This window comes from Ambystoma mexicanum, chromosome 6q (genome assembly GCF_040938575.1).
Source record: "Ambystoma mexicanum isolate Mex_15411 chromosome 6q, UKY_AmexF1_1, whole genome shotgun sequence".
NCBI classification, from domain to species: domain Eukaryota; kingdom Metazoa; phylum Chordata; class Amphibia; order Caudata; family Ambystomatidae; genus Ambystoma; species Ambystoma mexicanum.
Window position 1 is genome coordinate 458,470,118 of NC_090937.1, and position 18,773 is coordinate 458,488,890.

The 18,773-nt window shown below is 45.7% G+C and overlaps 1 protein-coding gene across 11 annotated transcripts in view; it reads left to right on the top strand.

Annotated features, from left to right (window-relative positions):
- Window positions 1–18,773, top strand: part of TBCK (TBC1 domain containing kinase) — a 2,754,978-nt gene that overhangs the window by 1,736,376 nt on the left and 999,829 nt on the right. For all 11 annotated transcript variants that reach the window (XM_069630931.1, XM_069630933.1, XM_069630936.1 and 8 more), the window contains one exon: window positions 8,299–8,382. In XM_069630931.1, coding sequence (XP_069487032.1) covers window positions 8,299–8,382 — 84 coding nt within the window. The remainder of the gene's footprint in view (window positions 1–8,298; window positions 8,383–18,773) is intronic.

Genomic DNA, 18,773 nt, shown 5'->3' on the forward strand with positions numbered 1-18,773 from the left:
AAGTCCATCTTGTGTCAGTACTTGTCTAATGGTTATTTGGCATTCCTCCTGTGCTCTTCTTTGTCCCAATATTGTCTATTTCGTGTACAGTAGAAGTATTGCCATAACACATAATTCTACTCTGCAGACTAGGAGCAGATGACAACTGTGGGGAAAAGTGTTTGTGTGACCGATGGGTTAGTCTTCCCCAAGTAATCGTCCTTATCCCCAGAATGGAAGTCCCTCCCCATGAGGTCCTCTGCATTTTACCACCTCTAGGGAGACTATTGGGTAGTGGCCGCCCCTCCCTAGCCTCATAGGAAAGATATCCCCCCCTGGGGAGAAGTGATGAGACTGATGAATCATCACAGACCCAGAACCACTGCTCCTAGAGGAGCTGGGGTAACTTATGGCTGAGGGGGCAGCTGAGGAAGTTCCCAGGCCGGGGTGGTACTCGTAATATTTGGTTCCACAAAAATGGGGAATCCTACATTCTATCCTGGACCTCTAAGGCTTGAAAAAGTGCCCAAGAAAGGGCAAGTTCAGGATGGTTACATTGAGAAAGATTCTGCTAACTTTGCAGAGCAAGGACTGTTTGGTATTGCTGGACCTCCAGGATGCTCAATTCCACTTGCTGATCCATTCAAAGTACAGGACGTTCCTGAGGTTCATAATAGGCAGTGCCCTTTATCAATTCAAGGTACTTCCTTTTAAGCTATCCTCCACCGCCAGGGTCTTTGCCAATTTGGTGGCAGTAGTGACGGCTCATCTCAGGAGGGAAATGATCCATATCTTCCCTTACCTGGACAATTGGCTCCTTTGGAGCCCATCCCCACATCAGGTGTTGTCACCTCAAGGACACCTGTCAGCTACTGCATGGCTTGGGCTTCTCCCTGAACTGTCAGATGTCACAGACACACAAGCAATGACTTCAATTCATTAGCGGGGCCCTGGACACTTGGGTGGGAAAGGCTTTAAAGCAGCATTCAACAGATGGTCACCTTGGTCCAGGATTCATGCTCGATGCTAGCTTCAGCCTTTTTCTGCCTCATGAGCCTCATGGCATCCTTCAATCTTATAGTGCCAGATTTCCAGTTAAGATTGCATTTTCTCCAGTGGCTGATTTGAGTTTTTTTTTTTATTTTTTTTTATTTTAATTCAAACCAAACAACAAACCTAATTAAATACATTTTACAACATAAACACTGCATTCCCTTTCCCCCCCCCCCTTATGAGCCTGTCTATTCTTCACATTCAGTATCCACCTCGTGTCAGGGTATCACTGCCCTCAGATTCAGCTGGAGCCAATCCTGCCCCAAACATTTCCCCTATCAATGATTTCCATGCCATGAAGGAGCCCATTTCCTCCTCCCCACTCGTGCTACTGGCCTCTTGCCACACCGATGTTTCAGGCTCTGCCCATTTTTGTAGGTCCTTCCACCAGACCTCCACTCGTGGCTTATGACACCCCTTCCACCCCATGGCAATCCGTCGTTTCGCGAGCACCTACGCCAAATCTTTCAATTTCGCTACATGTTTAAGTTTTCGCGCTCTAGGGTACCCTCCCAGCAAGCAGGCCCAGGCCGTGTCGATTATGAGCGTGATCCCCTTCCCTGCCAGTTTCTGCGCCACTTCACCCCAGTAGCACTCAATAACCGGGCACACCCAGAACCTGTGTATCATGTCAGCATTCTCCTTGTCATACTTGGGGCACGCCTGGCACCCAACATTTCGGAACTTCGATATTCTCAGAGGGTCATGTATGCCCTGTGCGTTATATATAGCTGTATATGTTTGAACCTGGCATTCCACGACACCTTCTTATGATATCCCAGAGCACGTTCCCACGTCCCATCTTCCATCGAGACGCCCATCTCTGTTTCCCATTCTAATCTCAAATGCGCCAGGTCCTTCCCAACCTTAGTCATCAACATCTCATACAATCTGGAGACCTCATGCCCACCTTCCGATGCGTCATATATTAACCCAACTGTAGCATCCCGTTCTTCCGCCAAGACGGTTTCAGGCCACATACTCCGAATCTCATGCGTTACCCTATGATATGTGACATATTGGCCTCTGTGTAACCCAGCCGCGTCCTCTAGTTCTCCCAGCTCCAAAATAGTCCCTTCTTGCCAAATATCTCCCAACGTGACTAGCCCCACCGATTCCCAATAGGTCCTAATGCTTACTCTCAGCTGCACGTCCCCCCCGGCCAGTGCGACCAACGGTATCTGCGGAACACACGGGAAAGGATCCCCCATCATCCGGCAGGCTCTGCGCCACATGTTCCACCCCAACAGCATTCTAGGGCGCTCCCTCATGTCCGAGCTAGCCACCCAGATCATTTCCCGCAAGTAAAAAGGAGTGCAGTTCCCCCCAAACAACCTGTGCTCGGGGGTCTCTTCGTCAGAGAGCCATTGAGCCACGTATTGTAGTTGCGCAGCTACGTAGTAGGCCTCAAAATTGGGCAGTTTAATACCGCCTTTCTCGTAGAAGTTCTGCAGCTTCCACAATACAACTCTATTTCGGGTACCGCGCCACAGAAATTCTCTGCACATGCTGTGCAGCTTAACGAAAAACTTCTTGGGTATCATGTGCGGAATATTGTTGAAATAATGTAAAAGCTTAGGCAAAACCACCATTTTGAGCATAGCACTACGGCCCATCATAGCTAAAGGTAACCTCTCCCAGAACCTCATGCATTTCTCAATTTTCTCAACAGCCATTTCAGTATTGTGATTATGTGCTTCCTCTGTCGTGTGATACACATCTATTCCGAGGTAGCGGAAAGAGCTAACTGCCCACGGGATCTGTAGCACCGGCAACCTTTGTACAGGAATTCCCACATATCTACCCAGCGGGAACATGCTGGATTTCTGGGGGTTCACCACTATACCAGACAGCCTGGAATACCTCTCCATTACCTCCAAGACATACCGAAGATTTTCTTCAGGGTATTTCAGATATAGTAACAAATCATCTGCATACAAGGATATGAGGTAACGCTCCCCTCCTACCTCAATACCAATCGGGTGGCTGATTTGCTGATTTGAAGTTAATAGTCTCCGTTTTTCTTTTTTGGGAGGGGGTGGGGGTCACCGGGATATGAGATGGTGCTTCCACTGAGAAAGCCTGGTGACTGGGGAGCCTTTATGTCATCTATGGCCAGATGTCCAGATTATGACAGATGGCTCTCTCAAATGATTCATTGCCTTCCCTTTGGGGGGGAAAAATGTGCTGATCTTGATGGAAAATAAGGGTGGCCATGCACTACTTCAACAAGAGGGATCTGTGAGATTATTGCCTCTGAGCAGGGAAGCTGTGGAGCTCTGGGGGCTTGAGAGCAACATCTTAGTTTTGACAGCTCATCTGGTCACAGCGGATAATGGGGTGGCAGAAACCTTGAGGAAACATGGTTTGGTCTAATATATATTAGAGAGCTTTGTCCAGAGATCCTTTTGGAGATCTTCGACCTTTGGGAGACTGCTCCAGTTGATCTTTTTGCGACAGACAGCAGAAAGTGTTGACTCTTCTATTCAAGGGAATTTCTTCAGAGGGCGGCATTTGATAATGCTGTCCCAGTGGAGTGGATTTTTGAGGTTCATTGTGCGTTATCACTGGTTCCTGTCATCTTTATTTCTCAGGAAATGAAGGTGGTTTAAGGCTGGCACGCTTCTGATCACCCCGGATTGGGCTTGCAGGACAAGGTACCTGCACCTTCCCAAGATGACATCTGCCTGCCTCAGTGCGTTCCTTGTATGGTGGACCTGCTGTCCCAGTCAGGGGGGGGTCAGGTGCTTAACCCCAACCCAGAGTCTCTCAGCCTTTATGCATGTCTGAGAAGATGAGGTATAATTGCTCAGAGTTGAATGACAAAGTCATTGAGATTTTGCCTGCTGCATGCAAGCCTGCTACCAGGTTTGTTTACACAATGGTCGACGGAGAACGTTCGAGGAGTGGTGCAAGAGTGAGGACCCTGTGTTGTGCGACACAATAATTCTGGCCAGGTAGGGACTTCAAATGGGCACCGTCAAGAGTGTTCTTGCATCCATCTTGATTTTTAAAAGGTCACCTGAATTGGTTCTTTCATTTTTCTCATGGCTGCCGCTTTTGAGCTGATGTATTGGTGCTCTCTCCTGCTACTGACCTTAACAACTGTATTCTTGGTAGCAATCACGTCTGCCCAATATGTTGGCGAGATGCAAGCCTTTTTTTGCAAAGCTTCTTTTCTACAGTTCTCGAAGGAGCAAGATACTCTTTGAGTAAAGCCTTCTTTTTTACCAACATTTTATTTCAGAATTCCACATTTATCAGAATTGCCAGTTGCCTGTATTTTGCTCTTCCGCGCATTCTTCCAAGGAGGAGCAGAGGTTTCTTAAATTATGACAAGGCGGGCAAGAAAGTGGCATGAGGTTTCAGGGCTCACTCTACCAGCGGAGTGGCAGTGACATCGGCCCTACAGAGAGGAGTTACATTGCGCAAGATTTGCCATGCAGCGTCCTGATCTTCACTGTATACATTGTCTAAACATTACTGTCTGAACCTGTTGGCTGGAAGGGATACCCGTTTTGGCCGAGCAGTTTTGCAGAATGTTTTGCTCTAATCTCCCATTCCATCCATCCTCCCACCTTGAGGTACTGCTTTGGAAGTCTATGTAGATGACAAATCTATGGGAGGATACAATCGTTTAAAGGAAACATAACTTAAAAGTAATGTTCTTTCTATGGATTCTCTTCCCACAGATTCCTCTTCGCCCCCCCTGGCCTCCCCCCAGGCTGTTCCTCTTCTGAAAGAAAAAAAAGAGAAAGAAAGAAAAGGAAATATGGAGTGGACAGTTCTTGGCCTATTACTATATTGTTTCCTTTGCTAGAAGCTGGTTGCTGCTCTAAATGTTCCCTAGGCAAGGCTTTCCTCAGCTGCTGAGCACAGTTGAAGAAAGGGGGAACTGAGGTAATGGGGCATGGTGTGACTTATTTATGCAGCGGGGACGTCTTGTTGAATAAATTAACCATCGAGGTTGAGGGTCCCTGAGCTACTCTATGCGCCCAGGTGAAATTTTCCAGGAACAGCTGCTGCTGCAGGATATCTATTTATATGAGGAATCTGAGAGGAGAATCCATAGAAAGAGCATTATCAAGAAGTCATTTTTCCTTTTGGATCCAACTAATGCTTTTGCCTGGATGGTTAGGGTTTTATTGGATTATGTTCACAATTATGATACTGGGGTATTCCATAAAAATTACTTCATTTGATTGTCAACCTTCATACTGATACTTTGGTGCAAATAGTACGTTGCTCTCTAGAAGGGTCACCTATATTGGATTAAAACAAGGCTGCACATTTTTTATTGTTTCATTTATATATTTTGGACATGCATAGAAGATCATAATTGGCGTCATATTTTGGACACATGTTGATGCACAAATCATTCAGATAATAGCCTATTATGATGATTTGGCACTCTTTGATTGTAGCCATATTGGACGTTGGTCTTTAGTAGCTTGCATGACATTTTTTGGGGACATAATATACCTTTTACACTAAAGCAATCCCCATTGTAATACAACAAAACAAAAGTATTCCTCTGAGAAGGTTTTTTTTTATCAGGTACTCATAGTTTGGTATCTCCTTCAGGCTTCTCTGCTCTCTCCTTGTGTTTTAATTCCCCTCCCTTCACAGTTCCCACTGTAACAATCTTGCTGGGAAGAGTGTTCCCAGAGCCTGGATTCCCTCTGCCCTGCAGAGTGGGGGGGTTCCTGTCTTGGACATATGCCAAGTGGCTAGCTCGATGGACCTCGCTACACACTTTTCCCAAACATTACTGCTTGTATTCCTTGGCATGACAGAATGCTCGCTTTGGTCATGCAATACCGCAGACATTCTGTTTTAGACTCTTTTTCTTTCTCTCTCCTCTAGGTTTACATATAGCTATGGGGCTCTATCGAAGATGAGGATTCTGTGGGTGGAAGAAATCAATTAAAAGAAGAAATTACTTACCTTTCGGCAGTGCTCCAAATAATAATTTGAAGTGCCAGTATTTTACTCCCTATATTTTAAAGTTGGAAGTAAAATTATTTTTTTGGGAGTCAAAATGTGAGTCTATTTACCAGTGGCAGTATTTTATAAGCAAATAAAAATGTTTTAACTGGAAAGCGGAAATGTTTTTGTAATTATTTCATTGCACCTAGTTACATGCACATCAAAACATACCTGTTCATACCTTCTAATCAGGCAGTAATGATACCATTTTCTTCCTGTGCACTACCAGTCGAAACAAATCCATTAAGCTTTTTTCGTGAAAGCAGGGATGCAAGGTTTTGCGTGTCTGTTTCCTATTTTTTGTTGGGAGTATTTGTACTCCCTACTTTAGTTTTTTGGGGATATTTGCCTATTTCTTTAGAGTAAAAGTGGCTGATACTCCCCTTATCTGTAGGACCGCCTCTATGTTATGTTTTTTCTGATGGATGTCCGCCCACAGATTCCTCATCGCCCTCCCAACCTGCCCCTGTTGGCAGATAACTTGCAAACCGCACCTGTTACGCGGCCCCACTTTAGTGCAAAAGAAAAAGGGTGGAATTTGTCATGGGGCATGCCAGCTCCACTGGCCCTAGCGTCACGTTTGACGTGGGGTGTGTAACCATGCTGAGCGGAGCCCATGCGGACCCGTACTGTGCCCCCCAGTTGCGAAGGATTTCAAAGGCAACAGACATAGTTGAGCAATCTGTGAGAGGAATATCCTTCAAAAAGAACATTAACGTGAAGTAAGACATTTGTTCTTGTTAACGGCTTATCTAAAAAGTAATTATCAGCTTTTATGTTCAGCACTGGTGGGCTTCTTTTCGCCTGCAGAGTGGGTCAATTGTTATTTAAGTCTTTGGTCAAACGCAGACTAAAAACCCAAATGAACGGGCTGGGATATAAATGTGATTACAATTGTGGTCATGGATTGCTTATGGAGAAATGTGTGCATTTTTTCTATGTGTATGTCTTTTCTAAATACATTTGTCATCTCCTCCCTATCTACTTTAAGATGGGATTGTTACCAGTTTGCAATTTTGTGCGGTCTTGATAGTGTGTGTAGCAACCTGAAAGGGTGACCACTGATAAAATAGTTGCAAAAAGCCATGGTGTAAAATAAGTCCCAAAAATATCGTTCTTTTTCCTCCTATCAGCAAATTACATCCTCCCTGTTATTCCTGCCAGGCAGCAAGCAGGTTTTGTCAGATGGCAAGGTAGCGATAAGGAGGGGAAGGAAAGTGTGGGTGAGGTTACGGGGTGTTTCCCCGGAATTGGATATAACTGTACGGGATATACATCTCTCTAATTTTTGCTAGGTGGCAATGTTTTTTTTCTGCTGGTGGGTCAGTGGTAAGGAACAGGGCAGAAGATGGTTAAGAGGTATGGGTGTTTCCTTCCCAACCGCTAACCTAAAAACTAAATCTTGTGAGAGGGGGGAAGAAAAGGGTCCACATTATGAGTCAATGGGCGGGTGGCTTGCTGGCTTTTCTGTTAGGTGTTAGAGGAACAGCACTCCCGCCACTTCACTTTCCTTCAATATTGCATTTAAAGGGCAACAAAAGATATAACTGAAAAACTTTTACTGTTTTCGTTCTGGCTGTAATTGCAGGATGGTATTTCACGGACTATGTTTTGGGGGTTTGTTTTCACAGGTAGAAGAAACATTTATTTTAGCAATATCTTTCACCAATATTTCTTTGGAACTGTGTTTTCTCACCAACTTTATCAAATACAGCCCATGAAAGACTATTTAGCTTATATAAAGTAGAGAAAACAATGTTTGCATTTGTTGTGTAATTGTCAGGCATTGATTGTTTTACTGTCCCCTGATGCGTTTACTCAACTGCTCGTATATGGATGTGGGGAAATATAAAAATTGTTTAAAAAAAACAAGCATTTTGAAGCATATGCCAATTCTATTTTAGCTTGGAGACTTTTTGGTGCATTTTTTGGAGAAACCGCATGAATCATGAACATCATTTATGAAGTAGTGATTGTTGTATATTTTGGCACAGACCTAAACTTGCAGTGTTAAGAAAATGAGGATGGTGTGCTGTATTGTGCCACGTTACAACTTGCACAACCAGATATAAAGTGTTTTCCTTGAAGTGACAGCTGAGGAAAGCCACCAGTGCATCTTGCTAACCATTAAATAAACTTAGTTGTATTCATATTCTAATCCTCATTCTTTAATTGCAGTATGGGTATTTTATTCTGTATTATACAAGGGATTTATGCAAGTTCCTAGATGATATAAATGTCTGGAGCTCATTTCATGTCATTTGTATTCCATTTTAGCTCTGGCCTATGCTTGTATGTCTGCCTTCATCCCCAAGTACCTCTATAACTTCTTTTTGAAAGACAACTCTCATGTGATTCAAGGTAGGATTCCTTGTTATTTTTGCTTTCCATTGAAATCTTTAAGATGAATGAATCTGTGAGGTTAATTTAGCCAACCACTTTTAAACTTATTTTGTTTCATAGTGGGGGAAGGGGAAGTAACAGGGAATGTCTTAACCTGCACAGATATTGTAATATAACGTAAAGCATAAGGACGATATGCCATTACTTTTCTTGTTTATAAAAATCATGTCACTTTGGGATCCCTTGTGTTTTGTAGGGAATTTTGCATGAGCAAATTAAATACATATGATCAAGGGCTTTATTAACAGATGCAAGCCCATGTTCAAAGCTGATGGCTGGTCCATAAACCCCCAGTGACCTATTTCTTGGCCTGAGCTTGGACCCCACCATTCCATTCCACGGCTCACCTCACCTATTCACAACACCAAACTGTGCATGCGTAGTCTTCAACATCCACCAACTGCCACTCAATGGCACTCAACGTCCATGCCGTGGAAAAGGAAGTCTGATTCCGATCCGAACCCCAGTTTCCATTTGCATGACAGCTCTGTTCCATTTTTTAAAATAAACAGGATACATGAGTTGCATGCTTGCTCCATTCCATGTTTCCACCCTGTTACCTCACCCGTAAACCTCTGGACATTTCCCCCAAGATGCTAATCGCCATAATTCCCTGTTCTTTGGGCAGGTATCTACCTACTGTTAATTTGGGCTATGGGTCTTCAACACCTGGTATGGCCCACAGTGTGCTACATTATTGCTTAAACAGAGTACGTTGTCCTCTTCCTCCCTCGTGTACCATCTTTCTAGGGAAGATTGTAGACGATGTAGTACCAAGTCTGAAACTATAGTATGCACCCCATGGCACAAGCCCTGCACTGCAAACCCCACCCCGTTATACAATCAATGACTGTAACATATAGAAACATCAGACCTTTGTGTCATCTTTCTTCCACTATTCAGCACTTTCCCCATAATGTATAGGAATGGAGTTTATTTAATTATACCAGCCCTAGATTGTTGGGTTTACAATATAAACAAAGCTGGTTTTATTAACTTGTAACTAAAGTACTTAAAAGCAATGTATAGACATCAAAGTTAACAATATTGCAAAAATAGAATTTACTTTCAATCTGCAGCACTGGATCTTACTTTTTAAAAAAAAATGTTTTTAATGAAAGTTAATTCGTACAGGAATTAACTTTCACACCGTAATTAGCCTTGACATATGCATAGCAATACAGTACAATAAATTGTCATAACCCATACATCAAAAACCAAAGTATCCAAAAGAAAGCCATAGCATGTTAAATATCACCCTAAAATTAATCATGGGTGATTAATTATTCAAGCTAGACATCTGTAAAACATCTCTAAGATGCATTTAAAAAGGGACAACTTCCAGTTCAAAATAATGTGCTCCCACAAATGTCTTAGGGCAGCAAAAATATCCAGCACCAGCATCACCATGCGCAGGCTGGCAAGGCCCACAAAGTCATGCATCCAAGCAATACTTTTTCCCCAAAATTATTCCAACCCTAAAATGTTGAAACCCTTTAATAATGGGCCGAGTAGCAGTGTCTACACATCCTTTAAAGCTTTGCACTGTAAAATCAGACGACATAGCGTTTCTACCACCCCATGTGTCACAGGCCCTTCTGGTCTTGCGCAGCGGTAACACAAACTCCTGTCTCCCCGTAAGGTCTTGGTGCCTGCACCACAATTTTACTCAGGGAATCGCGACCAACCGGGGAAAGAGGACCAGCTGGATTGGATGGGTACGGGGAGTTAGGATAACTGGCAAGAGGGTTAGGAAGAGATTGTGGATGGATAAGGGGGTGCTAGGGTAAATGCTCCTCGGCTCTTCTGTGCCTCCAAGGTTGTAAAACACTTCACTTGAACACACCACCACCATGTTCTACTTGCGGAAGCAGGATGGGATGTGCTCCTCGCTCTCTCCCTGGAAGGCCAGACCCTGGGCCATTCTTCAGGACATGTTCCTCATCCCCTTTCACCTGGCAGGCACCAGGAACACCATCACAGACTCAGTCAGCAGGGAGTTGGAGTGCTGCCACGAACTTCAACATGCACAAGTGTCTCATCTCTTCAGCAGGTAGGGCCCTCTCCAGATCAACCTGTTCGCGACAACTGACGGCTCCAAGTGCTGGAGGTTTGCCACCAGATATCTTCAGCCGTGGAGTCCAGGGCGGGGGTGTGCCTTCTAATTCCTGTGGAATGAGCTTTCCTGTACACCTTCCCTCCGATTCCGCTCCTGTTGTGTGTGATGAAAATACTCAGACGTTTCAATTGTAGGAGCTCGAAGGCCATTCTAAGGCCTGTTGGGTGCCTGCAAACCCCCCACTCCACCCTTCTTCATCGTGGGGCGAGGGCAGGAGCCCCCCCAGCACCCCCAGCCCAGCAGAGGATCCACGCGCCGAGCGGGCAACTCGGACAGGGCCTGCCTGACCCTGTCCCCACACGGCGCCTGACTCGCCCATGCCGGGCGCAGCGCGGCGTGAAACCGAGGCTGAGCCTCAATTTCATCAGCTGGATCCGCCGGCAGGCGGATTACGCCGGCGGCCAGCTCGAAGGCCATTCTAAGGCCTGTTGGGTGCCTGCAAACCCCCCACTCCACCCTTCTTCATCGTGGGGCGAGGGCAGGAGCCCCCCCAGCACCCCCAACCCAGCAGAGGATCCACGCGCCGAGCGGGCAACTCGGACAGGGCTTGCCTGACCCTGTCCCCACACGGCGCCTGACTCGCCCATGCCGGGCGCAGCGCGGCGTGAAACCGAGGCTGAGCCTCAATTTCATCAGCTGGATCCGCCGGCAGGCGGATTACGCCGGCGGCCAGCTCGAAGGCCATTCTAAGGCCTGTTGGGTGCCTGTTTCGTGCCGATTCTGCCTCTGCCAGTCCCCCTGGCCCATTAACGAAAGCACCAGCATGAAGGTCCTGCTTCCACAGGTCCACTCCCGAGTGCCTACCAGTGACTTAGACCATCGGGTAAGACCACTACCTGTTTAATAAGTGCACCTAACGTTTCCAAGCTGCCCAGTCAAGTTGCCACTGGCCCTTAATACTTTGGTCACTGCAGCTATCTATCCACCATCCACTATCCACCACACAACCGATCTGCATGTGAGTAATGCCCCTGATTCCGAATGCCTGCATTTGCATGCCCTGAACTATCCAGACCTAAGCAATGCCTTCTTGAATCATGAGTGCATGCACTGTCTGTTTGTGGACCTCCATAGTCAACTATGTTTGAGCAATGCCTCTCTGAGTCATTGATTGCCTGCACTGCCTAGCCTGTCACACCTGAGTATTGCCTCCTTGAGCCATTGATTGCCTGCACTGCCTAGCCTGTCACACCTGAGTATTGCCTCCTTGAGCCATTGATTGCCTGCACTGCCTAGCCTGTCACACCTGAGTATTGCATCCTGAGCCATTGACTGCCTGTACTGCCTAGCCTGTCACACCTGAGTATTGCATCATTGAGCCATTGATTGCCTGTACTGCCTAGTCTGTAATTACTAACGTGGTACCTTAGACAGGTTACCTCCATACAATTATGTATCTACCAGCTATTTACACAACCTTACTGAGGACTATCCTACAACTACTCACCATGCCGAATTCCAACGCATGTAACTCCTTGCCACCTCTTAAGCCCACAGTACACCCCAACACTAACCTTCCTGACTCCTATGTATGCTCGAGTCATGAGCCCCTTGTGATATCGCACCCATGCGACACTCCCTGTAGGAACTTAAGACTCCGTGCTAGACTCTCGAAATTGCATGAACCCACCCGCAGATCCCTGCCCTCTAGCAACATCAAAACCAACCTCAAGCAAACTGGCAAACCGTGTTATACCGGACAACCTTTACAACCTATTCCAACTCAATGTAATATCTTAAACACACCTAATATGTCTACTACCCCACCTCTTCAAGCCACAGAGGTCACTAAAACCCCAACTATTGTGGGAGCACTCCTCAACGTGAGATCGCTTGTTGCCCATGCCCTAGACATTGCCGACATAATAATAGAAGGCAACCTTGATTTTCTCGCTGTCACTGAGACCTTGCTACATAATGCAGCAGGACCAGCGCTCATGCTAGCCATCCCTGATGGCTATACGATAGTTAGACACGACCGAGTAGGAGCTAGAGGTGGCGGCATTGCGATAATCTCTAAAATAAGCCTCTCTCTTAGACTAGTACCCACCCAATCGATTCATTCTTGTGAGACGCTATCGGCTAAACTCCAACTAAATAATAACCAAACCCTTATCATCCACCTCCTATATAGACCTCCTGGTCCATTAGGCACTTTCGAAGATGACCTCCACATCTTACTTACAAATAACCTTAAACCTTGCTCTCAATCGATCCTTCTTGGGGACTTTAACTTAGGCCTCCATGATACTACAGATACTAATGCTACACTGGTAGCCAATTCTATTCACTCACTCGGCTTAACTCAAAGAGTTGATAAGCCTACGCATCTGAAGGGAAGAACCTTGGACTGGATAGCTGACTGTAACTGTACAATGACTATCTCATCTATAATGCCCCTACCCTGGACAGACCATTCCCTGGTGTCCTTTAATTTAGTTACCGCCAGACCCAACCCCACGGCCCCCCCACCAGCACCTCCTTGCTTAACAAGAAATAAAAAATGCATCACCCTAGAGAAAGTAATCCCAGCTATATTACCAACCCTTAATGCGCTATCAGAGAACCTAAACCCCAGTATCCTAGTGCAAGAATTTAACACCATCATGCTCACTACCTTAGACAAAGTGGCTCCTCTCAAGCTTAGACCGAGTAAGCCGAAAGCTCATCTAAACAAATGGTTTACTCCACAGTTAAAAGATCTACGTATCTTAAAAAGAAAGAGTGAAACCGCTTGGAGGCTTTGCCCATCAGCGGACAACAAAACCAAACGTTCCACTCTCTCCTCACTGTATAAAAAAGAAGTCTGCCAGGCAAAACGTAATTCATATGATGACCGCATAGCGAAATCCAACTCCAGTATGAAAGAGCTCTTCTCGATTCTAAAGGAACTTGAGTCCCCCATTGCCATTCAGGACACCTGCACCAAGGACAAACCTTGGTGTACGGATATCCAGCAAGCCCTTACCAATAAAATCATCACACTCCAAAATAAAATCAAGCAAAAAAAAAATGCACTCAAAATTCAGGATCCGCCTCATACCAAGAACTCATTGGGGCATAGTAACACCTTCCACTTCTCCAAAATGACCACCCTGGAAGTAGAAAAAGTTATCCTGTCGCTTAAACCTTCAAACTGTAAAGGTGACATCTGCCCAGCACAGCTGATAAAAGACGCTGCCAGAGAATTATCCCCCTTTATTGCTAAACTGATCAACGCTTCCTTCGCTTCAGGTACGATCCCGGCCAACCTTAAACAGTCCTGGGTTCTCCCTCTCCTAAAGAAGCAGACATTAGACCCTCTCATCCCTACTAACTACCGCCCTATCACGACGGTACCGTTTCTCCTTAAGATTCTGGATAAAGCTGCCTATATCCAAATTCAAAGGCACCTGGAACTACACAACCTATTAGGAGAAAGACAATCGGGCTTCCGACCCCTTCACGGAACAGAAACTGCCCTTATAGACTTGAAGTCCCCAATCGATGAGCTAAGAGACAAAGGGAGAACAGTACTCCTACTACTCCTGGACCTCTCAGCGGCCTTTGATTTGGTGGATCACAGAGTCCTCTGTAGCCACCTGGACTCCGCCGCTCATTTCTCGGCAGAAGCTATTGGATGGATCAAGTCTTTCCTGAGCGAGAGAACGATGCGAGTCTTCTCTCCCTCCGCGGAGGCAGATCCCACCCCGATCTCGTGTGGTGTCCCTCAGGGCTCCTGCGTATCCCCAACTCTATACAACATTTTCACCAAGCCATTGTTCGACGATCTGGATCATCTTGGTATCACCTATACTAACTACGCAGATGATACACAGATCCTCCTCCCGCTTTCTGGGGATCATGCTAAGGACACGGAATTGGTGAACAAGGTATACCTTATCATCCAGGCATGGATGGCCACTCACGGCCTTTGTCTAAACGATGATAAGACAGAGTTGATCATCTTAGGTACCCGAGCCAATATCAAAAAACTAGGACAGGAATTTGCCTCCTTCAACATAGACGGGAACATCATCCAAGTATCCAAGGATGTTAAAACCCTGGGATTCTATCTTGATTCTACCCTATCTTTTGACAAACAGCTAAAATCCCTTGCCTCCTCCACGGCCTACACGTGCAAACTGATTAGAGCCAGTAAACCTTTCCTCTCCAACAAGAGTTGTCTAATCCTGGCCAGAGCCTTAATTCTTTCCAGAGTAGATTATTGTAATGCCCTATACTCTGGAGCTAATAAAAAAATAACCCAGAGACTACAAACATTACAAAATAATGCCTTGAGAGCGGCACTAGGCATTAACAAACAGTCCCATATCTCGTCCACCAGACGACATCACAACTGGCTGTCTACAGAGAACAAAATAAAACTCAAGATGCTATCCTTGACCCACAAAGCCCTCAATAACTCTGCCCCTAGTTACTTGTCTGACAAACTCCATAGGAGAACATCTTCCAGACCCACCAGAGCTGGTAACTTCAACTGTGTGACAATACCGAACTTTAGACTGAACACTATCGGAGGAAACAGTTTCCCAGTAAAGGCGGCTAAAACTTGGAATTCTCTACCACAAGACCTGAGAGCAGACATGCCCTACCGTTGCTTCAGGAAAAAAGTTATTCAACTCCTCACCTCGACTGACCTTTGCTGACCGGGGGCTCCTACTTCCTACGAGCATCTTGACCCCCTTGAACTTGTATACTTGCTGTAATTACTGTATGCCTGATCTGTCTAACCCAATGTAATTTTAATGTACATTTTGCCATGATGTAACCTGTAAGTTTCGTATTTCCTTGCCACTGCGCCCTGTTACCCCTGGGTCTGGCGCGCATAAAAAGTGAATAAAACAAACAAACAAACAAACAATTGCGCTGGCTGTCCATCCAACTGCCTCCACTTCCCAAACTTCTCTCCAGAGAAAACTGAACAATACTGCACCACAACCCAGCGTCGCTGAGCCTCACAGCCGGACTCCTGCAGACATTGAGTTTGGGCACTATTCCCTGCCGCTGGAGTGCAAGAAGATCCTGGCCAAGCTCAGAGCTTCATCTACGTTGTCTTAGTCACAAATGGAAGCACCTCAAAGTGTGTTGCAGGACCCAGAAGATTACGCCTCTGCAGACAATAGCTCCGCAGCTCCTCCCATACCTGCTTTCGCTGGTCAAAGCTGGGCTAGCTCACTTCTCCATCAACGTTCATCTGGCTGCCATATCCCGCTACACCTGGACACCAGGTATGCCTGCACAGGCTCATCAAGGAGTTCCTCTAGGGCCTCTTCAGGACTTTTCCGCCAGTGAAGGCTCCTGCCCTGGCTTGGGCGCAAGTTTCTCGTGTGGAAGACTGCTTTCCTGGTGGCATCATTTTGGCCAGGCGAGCCCGGGAGATCCAGGCCCTTCGTGCAAGCAGCCATACTTGACCTCCCACACTACAAAGGTGGTGCTGCACTCATTCCACCTTGATGTCAAAGGTTCCTTCGGGGTTCCATCTCAACAAACCTTTGGTTCTGCCAGTCTTCTTCTGAGCCCTTCTACGCTTGCAGAAAGGGTGATGCATTTGCTGGACGTTGTTCATGCCTTGATGGTTTGATGTGGCACGCATGCAGGGTTTTTGGAAAACATCTCAGCTGTTCATTCATTTTGGACCTGTTGGGCCTGGGAAGGCCCTGTCTAAAGCTTCCATATGAGTTGGCTCCCCGGCTGTATCATGCACTGTCATCATCTGGCCAACAGATCTCTTCCAGGCCGGCCGAGAGCCCTCTCCACCAGAGCCATTGTAGCAACAACTGTGTTTCTCTTTGATGTTCCCCTGCTCTATATCTGCAGGGCTGCTACCTGGAGGACCATCCATACCTTCACGAGATTCTACTGTGTCGAGAGGGATTCCAGGAAGGAGTCCCGGGTCGGCCAAGCGGTGCTATGCAACCTGTTTGTTTGAGGCGAGTTTGTTCCAGGGGTAAGTGTATTGCTTCTGTTGAGCCTTGCCACCTCCCGTGGTTGTTTATATGTACTACTGTGTAATTGTATTCATGAGCATGTGAATCCATGCAAGGCCCCGTGCTGGAGAAGGTTTAAGTTCTTACATGTAACTCTTGTTCTCCAGCATGGGTCTTGCATGGATTCACATGCAAACCCTCCCTGCTTCCCCTCTCGCTGTTCTTGGTTCATACTGCCAGTTTACATGCACAGCCAAATCTGAAGTTGGCCACCAGGGGTGGTGTTGGGAAAGATTTCCAATCCATAGGTAATTTTCCCTCCAGTTGTGTATCGCCCAACTTTTTGCTGATGTTAAACACCATAGTCTGACTTTGCCAGAGGAGCACAGCCTTCTGCTGCACTCCCCGGGGTTTTTTCGCTCACTTTGTTATGGGGAAACTGACATGCCCTTAAAGACAATCAGTACAAGGAGACTTTGTTTCCCTTAGTCCTTGTCCATGTTGCACCTTTTCTGCAACATGTTGCTAGTGCACAATGTACCTTACAGTACAGTGCACTTGGGTCTTCCTGTCATTTCTAAAGGCCCTAGATACTCTTGAAGGATTTTTTTAGGAGAATTGGAGGTGTGCCTTGGACAGGGCTGGTGGCAGCTGCTTATCTTTTCATGTATTTTTAACCCTTTCTTGCCTAGTAAACCGTGGTTACCGCATTTGGCACAAATAGATTGCCTGGGTCAAAAATGGCCATGCCACGAGGTTCTTTGTCCTGTCCTTTGGCCTTCACCTTCCCCAGGTTTAGCCGACACGGGTCAGTTATTAATTGGGCATGCATTCTCCCGCGAATCGCCAAGCTTTTGCGGGCTTCTGCATGCCTTGTGTGTGCGCTTCCAGGATGTGGGCTGGACTGTCTGGTTCCAATAAACATCCTGGGTGTCAGAGAGTCTGGTGTGCTTTGAATGCCTGGGACCATGATTGGTCCACATATGGTATGCCTGTATGTGAGCAGATCTCCCATTTGGTCCTCTTCATTTTGGCACAAAGGATATTTTGGATAAGAGAAGGCTCCAAACACCCATACCATGTCGATCTCTGGCGTTCGCACTGAACGAAGGATGGGATCTAAATTTCTCCAGCATGGGGTCTGGCATGGATTCACATGCTCATGAATATTCCCCGTCGTCAGGCCGGGAATCCTCTGTATATTTTTTTCTTAGATTTTGCTAGAGCAACATATTTTTAGTTATGAGGCTCGCTGCTGTTGCCGATCTAGAATTCGCCCTTGTAATATTATTGACGAATTGTTTAATAGATGGAGAGGCTGTCACTTTTACAGTTTTCATATTTTTTGTTTTTTTTACAGCCGTTTGTTTGGAGCCCTTCTTTTTTGAAGCATTCTCACTCACTTCATTGGTAGCTTTTTTGTCAAAAACAGGGTAGATGGATTTATGTGTTTGAGCACACTCCAATTTTTTATTATTTTCTGTTTGTACTAAAGAACGTTCAATAGGGGACAATATAACGGTCTCTTGGCGTGCAATTTTTTCTACTATGACACCTGGCACAAGGGAACCGCTGTCTTGGAAATGTGTGAGACACTGGACTTATGTGAGTCAAGACAAATTTGAGAGTCCATAATGATTTCTACGATTTGACAGTCTGGATCTTCGATGGTTTGAGTGCTTGTGCAGGTCCTAGTCACACTTTCTTTTACTGTACAACTCGGCTTCTGGGCCAGAGACTCGGCTATTTTTTGTTGTAAATGAGTAACATTATTTATTTTTGCATTAATGTCATCATGTAAAAAGGACATCTCTGATGACAATTTAATTTGATTATTTTCAAGAGTTTTAACATTTGCAGTAAGGCACTTTAAGGTGCTGTCCACTGATTCAAAGAGCTTCGCAAGAGCCATTAATGCTATATTCATAACTTCCAAAGTCAAATTTTGAGATTTGGGATTGCCAGAAGATCTTTCAAGGCTCGTAAGAATATTATTCGATCTTCGTGGAGTTGGTGGTATATATGATACCTCCAAAGTCGATATGTCGCAATCAGGACGATGGAACATATCTGGGGATTGTGATAGTTTGGAGCCTTCTGCTCTGGCCGAGCAATACGAGTTGTTAGTCTCTAGAACATTTGTTATTTCACTTGTTTTTTCTACAGCCAAAGCAGCTCCAGGCTGCACAACGCCAGACAAAGCATTTTTCAAAAGCATACTGTCTGACATTGAGGCAGGCGATTTAGGAGTTTCCAGATTCTCTTTTAAGTTTAGGTTGTCATCTGATATAAGCACCGGC